Raw genomic sequence first — 12,453 nt, forward strand, 5'->3', positions numbered from 1 at the left:
GAACCCATGACCTCAGCGATGTGAGGCAGTAATGCAAACCATTACACCATCCGTACTGCCCGTTATATATAACACATGGTGGGGATAGAACCCATGACCTCAGTGCTGTGAGGCAGTAATGCTAACCATTACACCGTCCGTACTGCCCCGTATATATAACACATGGTGGGGATAGAACCCATGACCTCAGTGCTGTGAGGCAGTAATGCTAACCATTACACCATCCGTACTGCCCCGTATATATAACACATGGTGGGGATAGAACCCATGACCTCAGTGCTGTGAGGTAGTAATGCTAACCATTACACCATCCGTACTGCCATGTATATATAACACATGGTGGGGATAGAACCCATGACCTCAGTGCTGTAAGGCAGTAATATAACCATTACACCATCCGTACTGCCCCGTATATATAACACATGGTGGGGATAGAACCCATGACCTCAGCGTTGTGACGCAGTAATGCTAACCATTACACCATCCGTACTGCCCCGTATATATAACACATGGTGGGGATAGAACCCATGACCTCAGCGCTGTGAGGCAGTAATACTAACCATTACACCATCCGTACTGCCCCGTATATATAACACATGGTGGGGATAGAACCCATGACTACAGTGCTGTGAGGCAGTAATGTAACCATTACACCATCCGTACTGCCCCGTATATATAACACATGGTGGGAATAGAACCCATGACCTCAGTGCTGTGAGGCAGCAATGCTAACCATTACACCGTCTGTACTGCCCCCGTATATATAACACATGGTGGGAATAGAACCCATGACCTCAGTGCTGTGAGGCAGTAATGCTAACCATTACACCATCCGTACTGCCCGTATATATAACACATGGTGGGAATAGAACCCATGACCTCAGCGCTGTGAGGCAGTAATACTAACCATTTTGACCTTTTGACTGTTGATCCAGACACTGTTGACCTACTGTCCAATAATCCACCCCAGTGCTCGGTTATGGGAGGCCTGTGCCAAACCCTTATTATAGAGTAATGCAGAGCACAGCCGCTGCTGCTGACACCAGTGTGTACTGAGATATACACCCTGCCCCCTCCCATCCTGTGTAATTCATTTTCACTTTCACAATGACTGCTGCACTCTAGTGTGACAGAGGAGACTTGGGGAGGAAGAGAGGAGACAGGAGAGCAGGTAGTATGGACGGGGTGCAGGCAGGGGGCAGTGGAGGGGGTGCAGGGGGGGGGGTGTAGGTGGGAGGGTTGCAGTGGGTCAGCAGATGGAAGGGGAAGGAATAGATTAGACCTCTGCAGGAAATGTGTCAGGGTGGGGAACAGACTCCCACTGTATAGTGTACATGTAGCAGTTACATTGTTACCACACGTCCCTAGCACTGTACCGTCTGCCCAGCACCATGGCCCCTGTTCTCCACTACAGATAACTACGTGGCATTATGCTACATTATACTCGTGGTCAGTGACCTGGCGGAGATTATACTATAAAGGAATGAAGGCGTTTTATGTCCTGTCCTCTGCTATAACTTCTCCCCATGTACTTCTGCCTCCTTCCCTGTGCTCATCGCTGCCCCCTTCTGGCTCAGACACTTATTTTATTTATTTATTTATTAGCAGTTTCTTATATAGCGCAGCAGATTCCGTTGCGCTTTACAAAAGGAGACAGTGATACAACAAACAGGGTATTTACAGACAGTCAAAAGGTATGAGGGCCCTGCTCGCAATCTTACACTCTATAGGGAAATAGGCATTGATACATAAGGATAGATACTGTATTCTTTACTGCATCGATTCCACCAGAATGCAAGGTTCCATGACTGGTTCTGGAATTTGATTACTAATATAATCATAACAATGTGATATAATAATGTATTTATTATGATTTATTACCAGTTATTTATATAGCACATACATTCCACAGAGCTGTACAGAGAATATTTGAACATTCACATCAGTCCCTGCCCCAGTGGAGCTTACAATCTATATTCCCTACCACATGTGGGAGAAAACCGGAGTACCCGGAGGAAACCCACGCAAGTAAGGGAAGAATATACAAACTCTGCACAGTTAGGGCCATGGTGGGAATAAACCCATGAACCCAGTGCTGTGAGGCAGTAATGCTAACCACTAATGTCCGTGCTGCCCAGTAGTAGCCAATGGGCATGTTTTTGCATTCCTTCTGGGAACAATCCAATCGTATTGCTCTCAGCGTCCCCTGTGTCAGCATGCATCAGTCTGTGTATGTGCAGGATGACTCCCGAGTACTAAACCCTGATGTCCTTCTATCACACAGCGTGGTACAGGGGTCCGACAGTCGGGATCCCGACAGTCATTATCCTGACGTTGGGATCCCGACTGACCGGACCCAGACATCATAGTGAGCGCAACTAAGCCCCTTGCTGGCTCACTGCACTCGCATGCCTATTCTATTCTCCCTCTATGGGGGTCGTGGACCCCCAAGAGAGAAAATAGCCGCCAGCCGCCGGGAACCCGGCTGTCGGGACCCCGTCCGGCACACCTATCACAAAGGACAACACTTATTGGGAGAGCAGTCCTTTGTGATTGCAGTCGCATGTCTATGGGAATACTGGCGTCACTAACACAGGTGTGTATCCGATAAGCAGCACGTTGTATCGCGATATGGCATGTAGTACACCCGGCTGTTTATATCTCTCCAGGGGTTAGGGGTTGACCTCCCCCTAGGCGACAAAGACATAACATGGATAAGAAGTACAAGAATAGAATTGGATGTGACAGATATATTGTTATTTATTGTGTGTATTAGCTGCATCCTACATGTGATACACGTCACGTCCCACACATAAGTCATGTTTCCGTAACAGCCCGGTCCTCATCGCCTGTAAGGTGGAGGACACCGGTCCTAGGGTGGTGGTGACACATCACAGCTGTGACATTAGTAATAACGTTGTGTTCCAGCCATTACAGGATACATGGAGCGCGGAGAGAGCCCAGATGTTGGCATATTCTCCAGGTCAGCGGAGAATGATTACCGCTGGTTATACGATATCCTGAGGGAAGATTTCCTTGTGTGTTCCTTCCTCATCTCCAACACCAATCACTTCCAGTTCGTACAAGAAGTGCAGAAATGCAGGTTCGCCATATTGTACCACACAAAAAACAGAGGACGGGTCAACATCACGGACGTCACCGACTCACTGTATGACGAAGAAATATCCGTTATGTACCAAACACTTGGTAAGAATCGGTGATAGTTGTATTTTGCCTAGAACTTTGATGATCTACGACTGGGGCAGCCAACCCTAGTCGTCGAGAGCTACCAACAGTGCATGTTTTGCAGGTCTCCTCACAGAATCACAAGTGAGCTAATTAGCTCCATCTGTGTATCTTTTAAAATGTGTCCGTGATTAATGAGTGCAGCTGTGCAGCAGCTAGGTTGTCTGGAAAATGTGAACTGTTGGTAGCTTCCGAGGACTAGGGTTGGCTACCACTGATCTACGACATCTAGGGGTACAGTGCCGGCCATTACCAGACAAGAGGAGAAGCATCGCACCCAAATCCCCCCCACTGACCAATGCAAAATTCTGCCCCTCTGCAATACCAGAACCCCAATCCAGGAGCATGTTGATAGGCTGCGGTGGGAGGCGGGACCAGTGCTGAGTGTACGCTATTGCATCACTTTGGTATAGCGATGTGATTGAAGGCTGAGCAACCGGGGAGGGTGGTAGGGCGAGGATTAAAGAGGTATTAAATGTACTCTGGCCCTAGAAGACTCTTCCGCTGCAGTGTGCTGGGACTTATTAGGAACAACATACATATACAGTAATTTGCAGCCTTTGTTATTTGCATACATCAGTGTATTTAGGCTAATATGCCAATCAAACAATTAGCACTACACTTGGGGGGGTCATACTGATTTAATCGCCCCGTCCCAATGTTTGTGGAACTGCGCATGTGCACCTCCCCTTTTTGCGAATGGCTTTGGCGACTTTGCAGGGAACGGGGCAGAATGCTGGGCGTTCCCATGGGTTTGCAGGCAGAACGATGTGTGCCATGGCGGGTGGCTGACATCACCGGGCGTCGCCCTCCAGCCCCGTCTTCGTAAGTTTAACTGACTGACAAGATATGCGAGGGGATGTGCCTTCGTTATACATCCCCTTAACGAGGTAATCAGAACCACCCCCTTGATTCTTTGATTGAGATTAAAGATAAACCTGTTCAAATCTGAGGAAGCTTGTACCACATAGATCCCTGCGAAGTCTAAATGGATCCGGTTCTCTGAGAAGCATCCGGGTGTGTTGTGCGGCTGCTAATAGGGACCCCCCCCCTCCTTTAAGCTCTGTCACCAGTGTAAAAGGGAGGAACCCTAGAAGACGAACAAAATCCGGCCCGGGAACAGTAGCCCGGGGGGGTGTGTGCTGACGCTACAGTCCGGGGGGGAAGGGGGGGTGCTAACGCTATGGTCCGTGGTGGGGGGGTGTCGTAGTGTCGGACACTACTCACCAAGGTTTAGGTTCGTCCGCCCGCACCCCCACACTTACGTTCACTTACCCTCCCGGATTGGCTGGGAGGGTCCCGAAAATCAGTTCTCCCTCCCGGCACCCCGGAAAGGTTGACAATCCTCCCTGATTCCGCAGGACCCCCTGCATCTCCCCTGCGCAGCCTTAAGTTACCGTGATTCGTGGATGACACCTCTCTGGGCTTTACCCGGAGTGGAGATTTTGAAAGTAGGACAGGATGAGCCGCTTTCAGCTCCATAGCCGCCCAGCATGTACGAGGCAGCAGTGAGCGGTGGTGCATGATCCCACATCATCACTGGCCCGGCCAATCATCTGCTGGTATTACCAATGGGATGGACGGGTTTCCATAGCATCCTAACACATTATTATCATAGCGCTTCCCATCTCTCACCGCCCACAACTGAGGTACAGCAGCGCAGTCAGTGCTGCGGACATCGAAGGTCCAAGTAGTCACGTAGGGTGGGGACGGGGGGCCCTGCCTGCTTTGTCAGTCCCAAGATACACATTTCTGATGGCAGCCCTGTTGTGGTACTGGGACAACACTGTCATTTGTGTAAGGAGAGAAATCCATGTTCATCTTCTTGTGCATACTGTATCTGTCCCCATTCCGTCATTTGGAAATGGTTGTTAATAATAATAATAAAAATAATATTAAGAGTAAGGTACTTGTGTATTAGCAGGGCACCCACAAAGCAAATTGCTTAGTGGGCGATTCTGCGTAAAAAAAAAAAAAAAATCGATTTTCCTATGTAATTTATTCACTGCTCTCTGGCCGCGGGCGGTGCGATACGATCACAGCGCACGCAAAAATCGCATGTGACCGCATGCGATTTTATAGGGTGCGATGCTATTGACTTTACTATACACTTCTATGAGATGCAATGAGATTTAGGCACCCCTTCTCTATCCACGCTACCCCGAAACATGGCGAGCACTGCAAGCCCCGCGAGTGGTGGCGGAACGTGTCCTCCTGACCTTTTCATACCCCCACTATTCACGTCGGCGTGGAGTCGATCTTATATAGTGTGGCGAGCGCGGCGAGCCACCGTGCCCCAAGTGTCGCAGGGCGCACTGCACTCACCACACTTCGGGCTCGGTGGCTCGATGCGCCCGCCACACTATATAAAATCGACTCCATGCCGACGTGGATAGTGGGGGTATGAAAAGGTCAGGAGGACGCGTTCCGCCACCACTCGCGAGGCTCGCAGCACTCGCCAAGCTTCAGGGTGGCTTGGATAGTGGGGGGGTGCCTAAATCTAATTGCATCCAATAGAAGTGTATAGTAAAGTCAATAGCATCGCACCCTATAAAACCACATGGTCTCGCATGGCACCACCCGCGGGTAGAGAATAGTGAATAAATTACATAGAAAAATCGCATCGCACAAAAAATATGGCAAGTGATACAAGGTGATTTACCTACGGTGCCGTACGTATGCAAATTGGGTGCCCTGCTAATACACAAGTACCAAGAATAAAATGTACTATCGATACAGTATATTAATTGCATTAGTTGCCTGAGCAGGGCCCTACCAAATGAAAGGTCTTTCTCTGTAGATTTAAGGAAATATGTTGACATTGCTTTGTTTTGGAGTTATCTGGCAAAACGTCTGCCTGCCATTTACAATGCATCACCATTGTGCTCTGGAAATTGTGATAGTTTGTGAACTCTCCCTGTGCATCTGCCAGGTGACCTGCTGGGTGGTCTGGAAACTGTGACAGTTATTTGCAGTCACCCACTAAGCAGGGACTTTTTCAAATTCTTCTAAGGGGGCTAAAAAGGGCAAAATGTTCTGCCCAGCAGACCTTTGAAACTGTGCACATCAGCTTATTGTTATTAGTATTATCATTATCAATATCATTGTCACCGCCTATATTTCAGGTAAAGACCAAGTCATAGTGGTGGTTGATGACCTGGATGACAGCAGTGATGTCGCAAAGCACAGGATTCTGGGAAGTCAGCACAGTCTGAGGGATCTGACCCGGGATATCTTCCTATTCACCAGAGAAGAGAAAGCGGATCATGAAATACTGAGACGTAAAGTGCAAAACATAAAGAACCTGATTCCTACCGGTACGTGAGATGATACAGCGCAGACACTGGGACTCCTGTATAAGCCCATTATATGGTCACGTTCAGTCAGTAGCTCAGGATGTGTCCGCAGCAGCCAAGGGGCCTGATTCCTACCTGTAAGTGAGATGACACAGCGCAGACACTGGGACCCATGTATAAGCCTATTATATGGTCACGCTCAGTCAGTAGCTCAGGATGTGTCACAGCAGCACAGGGGCCTGATTCCTACCTGTACGTGAGATGACACAGCGCAGACACTGGGACCCATGTATAAGCCTATTATATGGTCACGCTCAGTCAGTAGCTCAGGATGTGTCACAGCAGCACAGGGGCCTGATTCCTAACGGTACGTGAGATGACACAGTGCAGACACTGGGACCCATGTATAAGCCCATTATATGGTCACGCTCAGTCAGTAGCTCAGGATGTGTCCACAGCAGCACAGGGGCCTGATTCCTACAGGTACGTGAGATGACACAGCGCAGACACTGGGACCCATGTATAAGCCTATTATATGGTCACGCTCAGTCAGTAGCTCAGGATGTGTCACAGCAGCACAGGGGCCTGATTCCTACCGGTACGTGAGATGGTGCAGCGCAGACACTGGGATCCATGTATAAGCCCATTATATGGTCACGCTCAGTCAGTAGCTCAGGATGTGTCACAGCAGCACAGGGGCCTGATTCCTACCGGTACGTGAGATGGTGCAGCGCAGACACTGGGACCCATGTATAAGCCCATTATATGGTCACGTTCAGTCAGTAGCTCAGGATGTGTCACAGCAGCACAGGGGCCTGATACCTACCGGTACGTGAGATGGTGCAGCGCAGACACTGGGACCCATGTATAAGCCCATTATATGGTCACGTTCAGTCAGCAGCACAAGGGCCTGATTCCTACCGGTACGTGAGATGACACAGCGCAGACACTGGGACCCATGTATAAGCCCATTATATGGTCACGCTCAGTCAGTAGCACAGGATGTGTCCACAGCAGCACAGGGGCCTGATTCCTACCGGTACGTGAGATGGTGCAGCGCAGACACTGGGACCCATGTATAAGCCAATTATATGGTCACGTTCAGTCAGCAGCACAAGGGCCTGATTCCTACCGGTACGTGAGATGACACAGCGCAGACACTGGGACCCATGTATAATCCCATTATATGGTCACGCTAAGTCAGTAGCTCAGGATGTGTCACAGCAGCACAGGGGCCTGATTCCTACCGGTACGTAAGATGGTGCAGCGCAGACACTGGGACCCATGTATAAGCCCATTATATGGTCACGTTCAGTCAGCAGCACAGGATGTGTCCACAGCAGCACAGGGGCCTGATTCCTACCGGTACGTGATATGACACAGCGCAGACACTGGGACCCATGTATAAGCCCATTATATGGTCACGTTCAGTCAGCAGCTCAGGATGTGTCACAGCAGCACAGGGGCCTGATTCCTTCCGGTACATGAGATGGTGCAGCGCAGACACTGGGACCCATGTATAAGCCCATTATATGGTCACGCTCAGTCAGTAGCACAGTATGTGTCCACAGCAGCACAGGGGCCTGATTCCTACAGGTACGTGAGATGACACAGCGCAGACACTGTGACCCATGTATAAGCCTATTATATGGTCACGTTCAGTCAGTAGCTCAGGATGTGTCCACAGCAGCACAGGGGCCTGATTCCTACCGGTACGTGATATGACACAGCGCAGACACTGGGACCCATGTATAAGCCCATTATATGGTCACGCTCAGTCAGTAGCTCAGGATGTGTCACAGCAGCACAGGGGCCTGATTCCTAACAGTACGTGAGATGACACAGCGCAGACACTGGGACCCATGTATAAGCCTATTATATGGTCACGTTCAGTCAGCAGTAGCTCAGGATGTGTCACAGCAGCACAGGGGCCTGATTCCTACCGGTACGTGAGATGACACAGCGCAGACACTGTGACCCATGTATAAGCCCATTATATGGTCACGTTCAGTCAGTAGCTCAGGATGTGTCACAGCAGCACAGGGGCCTGATTCATACCGGTACGTGAGATAATACAGCGCAGACACTGGGACCCATGTATAAGCCCATTATATGGTCACGTTCAGTCAGCAGCAGCTCAGGATGTGTCAAAGCAGCACAGGGGCCTGATTCATACCGGTACGTGAGATGACACAGCGCAGACACTGGGACCCATGTATAAGCCCATTATATGGTCACGCTCAGTCAGTAGCTCAGGATGTGTCACAGCAGCACAGGGGCCTGATTCCTACAGGTACGTGAGATGACACAGAGCAGACACTGGGACTCCTGTATAAGCCCATTATATGGTCACGCTCAGTCAGTAGCTCAGGATGTGTCACAGCAGCACAGGGGCCTGATTCCTACAGGTACGTGAGATGACACAGCGCAGACACTGGGACCCATGTATAAGCCTATTATATGGTCACGTTCAGTCAGCAGCAGCTCAGGATGTGTCACAGCAGCACAGGGGCCTGATTCCTACCGGTACGTGAGATGACACAGCGCAGACACTGTGACCCATGTATAAGCCCATTATATGGTCACGTTCAGTCAGTAGCTCAGGATGTGTCACAGCAGCACAGGGGCCTGATTTCTACCGGTACGTGAGATGACCCAGCGCAGACACTGTGACCCATGTATAAGCCCATTATATGGTCACGTTCAGTCAGTAGCTCAGGATGTGTCACAGCAGCACAGGGGCCTGATTCATACCGGTACGTGAGATGACACAGCGCAGACACTGTGACCCATGTATAAGCCTATTATATGGTCACGTTCAGTCAGTAGCTCAGGATGTGTCACAACAGCACAGGGGCCTGATTCATACCGGTACGTGAGATGACACAGCGCAGACACTGTGACCCATGTATAAGCCTATTATATGGTCACGTTCAGTCAGTAGCTCAGGATGTGTCACAACAGCACAGGGGCCTGATTCATACCGGTACGTGAGATAATACAGCGCAGACACTGTGACCCATGTATAAGCCTATTATATGGTCACGTTCAGTCAGTAGCTCAGGATGTGTCACAACAGCACAGGGGCCTGATTCATACCGGTACGTGAGATGACACAGCGCAGACACTGTGACCCATGTATAAGCCTATTATATGGTCACGTTCAGTCAGTAGCTCAGGATGTGTCACAACAGCACAGGGGCCTGATTCATACCGGTACGTGAGATAATACAGCGCAGACACTGGGACCCATGTATAAGCCCATTATATGGTCACGTTCAGTCAGCAGCAGCTCAGGATGTGTCACAGCAGCACAGGGGCCTGATTCCTAACGGTACATGAGATGACACAGCGCAGACACTGGGACCCATGTATAAGCCTATTATATGGTCACGCTCAGTCAGCAGCACAGGATGTGTCACAGCAGCACAGGGGCCTGATTCCTACAGGTACGTGAGATGACACAGCGCAGACACTGGGACCCATGTATAAGCCTATTATATGGTCACGTTCAGTCAGCAGCAGCTCAGGATGTGTCACAGCAGCACAGGGGCCTGATTCCTACCGGTACGTGAGATGACACAGTGCAGACACTGTGACCCATGTATAAGCCCATTATATGGTCACGTTCAGTCAGTAGCTCAGGATGTGTCACAGCAGCACAGGGGCCTGATTCCTACAGGTACGTGAGATGAGACAGCGCAGACACTGTGACCCATGTATAAGCCTATTATATGGTCACGTTCAGTCAGCAGCACAGGGGCCTGATTCCTAACGGTACGTGGGATGGTGCAGCGCAGACACTGGGACCCATGTATAAGCCTATTATATGGTCACGTTCAGTCAGTAGCTCAGGATGTGTCACAGCAGCACAGGGGCCTGATTCCTACCGGTACGTGAGATGACACAGCACAGACACTGTGACCCATGTATAAGCCTATTATATGGTCACGTTCAGTCAGCAGCAGCTCAGGATGTGTCACAGCAGCACAGGGGCCTGATTCCTACCGGTACGTGAGATGACACAGCGCAGACACTGTGACCCATGTATAAGCCTATTATATGGTCACGTTCAGTCAGCAGCAGCTCAGGATGTGTCACAGCAGCACAGGGGCCTGATTCCTACCGGTACGTGGGATGGTGCAGCGCAGACACTGGGACTCATGTATAAGCCCATTATATGGTCACGTTCAGTCAGTAGCTCAGGATGTGTCCACAGCAGCACAGGGGCCTGATTCCTACCGGTACGTGGGATGGTGCAGCGCAGACACTGGGACCCATGTATAAGCCCATTAGATGGTCACGCTCAGTCAGTAGCTCAGGATGTGTCCACAGCAGCACAGGGGCCTGATTCCTACCGGTACTTGAGATGACACAGCGCAGACACTGGGACTCCTGTATAAGCCCATTATATGGTCACGTTCAGTCAGTAGCTCAGGATGTGTCACAGCAGCACAGGGGCCTGATTCCTACCGGTACTTGAGATGACACAGCGCAGACACTGTGACCCATGTATAAGCCCATTATATGGTCACGTTCAGTCAGTAGCTCAGGATGTGTCACAGCAGCACAGGGGCCTGATTCCTACAGGTACGTGAGATGACACAGCGCAGACACTGTGACCCATGTATAAGCCTATTATATGGTCACGTTCAGTCAGTAGCTCAGGATGTGTCCACAGCAGCACAGGGGCCTGATTCCTACCGGTACGTGAGATGGTACAGCGCAGACACTGGGACCCATGTATAAGCGCATTATATGGTCACGCTCAGTCAGCAGCTCAGGATGTGTCACAGCAGCACAGGGGCCTGATTCCTACCGGTACGTGAGATGACACAGCGCAGACACTGGGACCCATGTATAAGTCCACTATATGGTCACGTTCAGTCAGTAGCTCAGGATGTGTCACAGCAGCACAGGGGCCTGATTCCTACCGGTACGTGAGAGGACACAGCGCAGACACTGTGACCCATGTATAAGCCCATTATATGGTCACGTTCAGTCAGTAGCTCAGGATGTGTCACAGCAGCACAGGGGCCTGATTCCTACAGGTACGTGAGATGACACAGCGCAGACACTGTGACCCATGTATAAGCCTATTATATGGTCACGTTCAGTCAGTAGCTCAGGATGTGTCCACAGCAGCACAGGGGCCTGATTCCTACCGGTACGTGAGATGGTACAGCGCAGACACTGGGACCCATGTATAAGCGCATTATATGGTCACGCTCAGTCAGCAGCTCAGGATGTGTCACAGCAGCACAGGGGCCTGATTCCTACCGGTACGTGAGATGACACAGCGCAGACACTGGGACCCATGTATAAGCCCACTATATGGTCACGTTCAGTCAGTAGCTCAGGATGTGTCACAGCAGCACAGGGGCCTGATTCCTACCGGTACGTGAGAGGACACAGTGCAGACACTGGGACCCATGAATAAGCCTATTATATGGTCACGTTCAGTCAGCAGTAGCTCAGGATGTGTCACAGCAGCACAGGGGCCTGATTCCTACCGGTACGTGAGATGACACAGCGCAGACACTGTGACCCATGTATAAGTCTATTATATGGTCACGTTCAGTCAGTAGCTCAGGATGTGTCACAGCAGCACAGGGGCCGGATTCATACCGGTACGTGAGATAATACAGCGCAGACACTGGGACCCATGTATAAGCCCATTATATGGTCACGCTCAGTCAGCAGCAGCTCAGGATGTGTCACAGCAGCACAGGGGCCTTATTCATACCGGTACGTGAGATGACACAGCGCAGACACTGTGACCCATGTATAAGCCTATTATATGGTCACGTTCAGTCAGTAGCTCAGGATGTGTCACAGCAGCACAGGGGCCTGATTCATACCGGTACGTGAGATAATACAGCGCAGACACTGGGACCCATGTATAAGCCCA

At 50.4% G+C, this 12,453-nt stretch overlaps 1 protein-coding gene across 2 annotated transcripts in view; it reads left to right on the top strand.

Annotated features, from left to right (window-relative positions):
- Positions 1–1,016: 1,016 nt before the first annotated feature.
- The window catches only part of LOC146019738 (uncharacterized), a 76,048-nt gene continuing 64,611 nt past the window's right edge, over positions 1,017–12,453 (top strand). The window contains exons 1-4 of one of the 2 annotated variants that reach the window (XM_083152253.1): positions 1,086–1,171; positions 1,913–2,028; positions 2,929–3,207; positions 6,372–6,563. In XM_083152253.1, coding sequence (XP_083008379.1) covers positions 2,943–3,207; positions 6,372–6,563 — 457 coding nt within the window. In that variant the 5' untranslated portion in view covers positions 1,086–1,171; positions 1,913–2,028; positions 2,929–2,942. Of the gene's footprint in view, positions 1,172–1,912; positions 2,029–2,928; positions 3,208–6,371; positions 6,564–12,453 lie in introns of both variants that reach the window. The other variant, XM_083152252.1, reaches the window with a different exon arrangement.

The sequence above is a fragment of the Crinia signifera genome, chromosome 7 (assembly GCF_055691185.1).
Source record: "Crinia signifera chromosome 7, ASM5569118v1, whole genome shotgun sequence".
Lineage (NCBI taxonomy): Eukaryota > Metazoa > Chordata > Amphibia > Anura > Myobatrachidae > Crinia > Crinia signifera.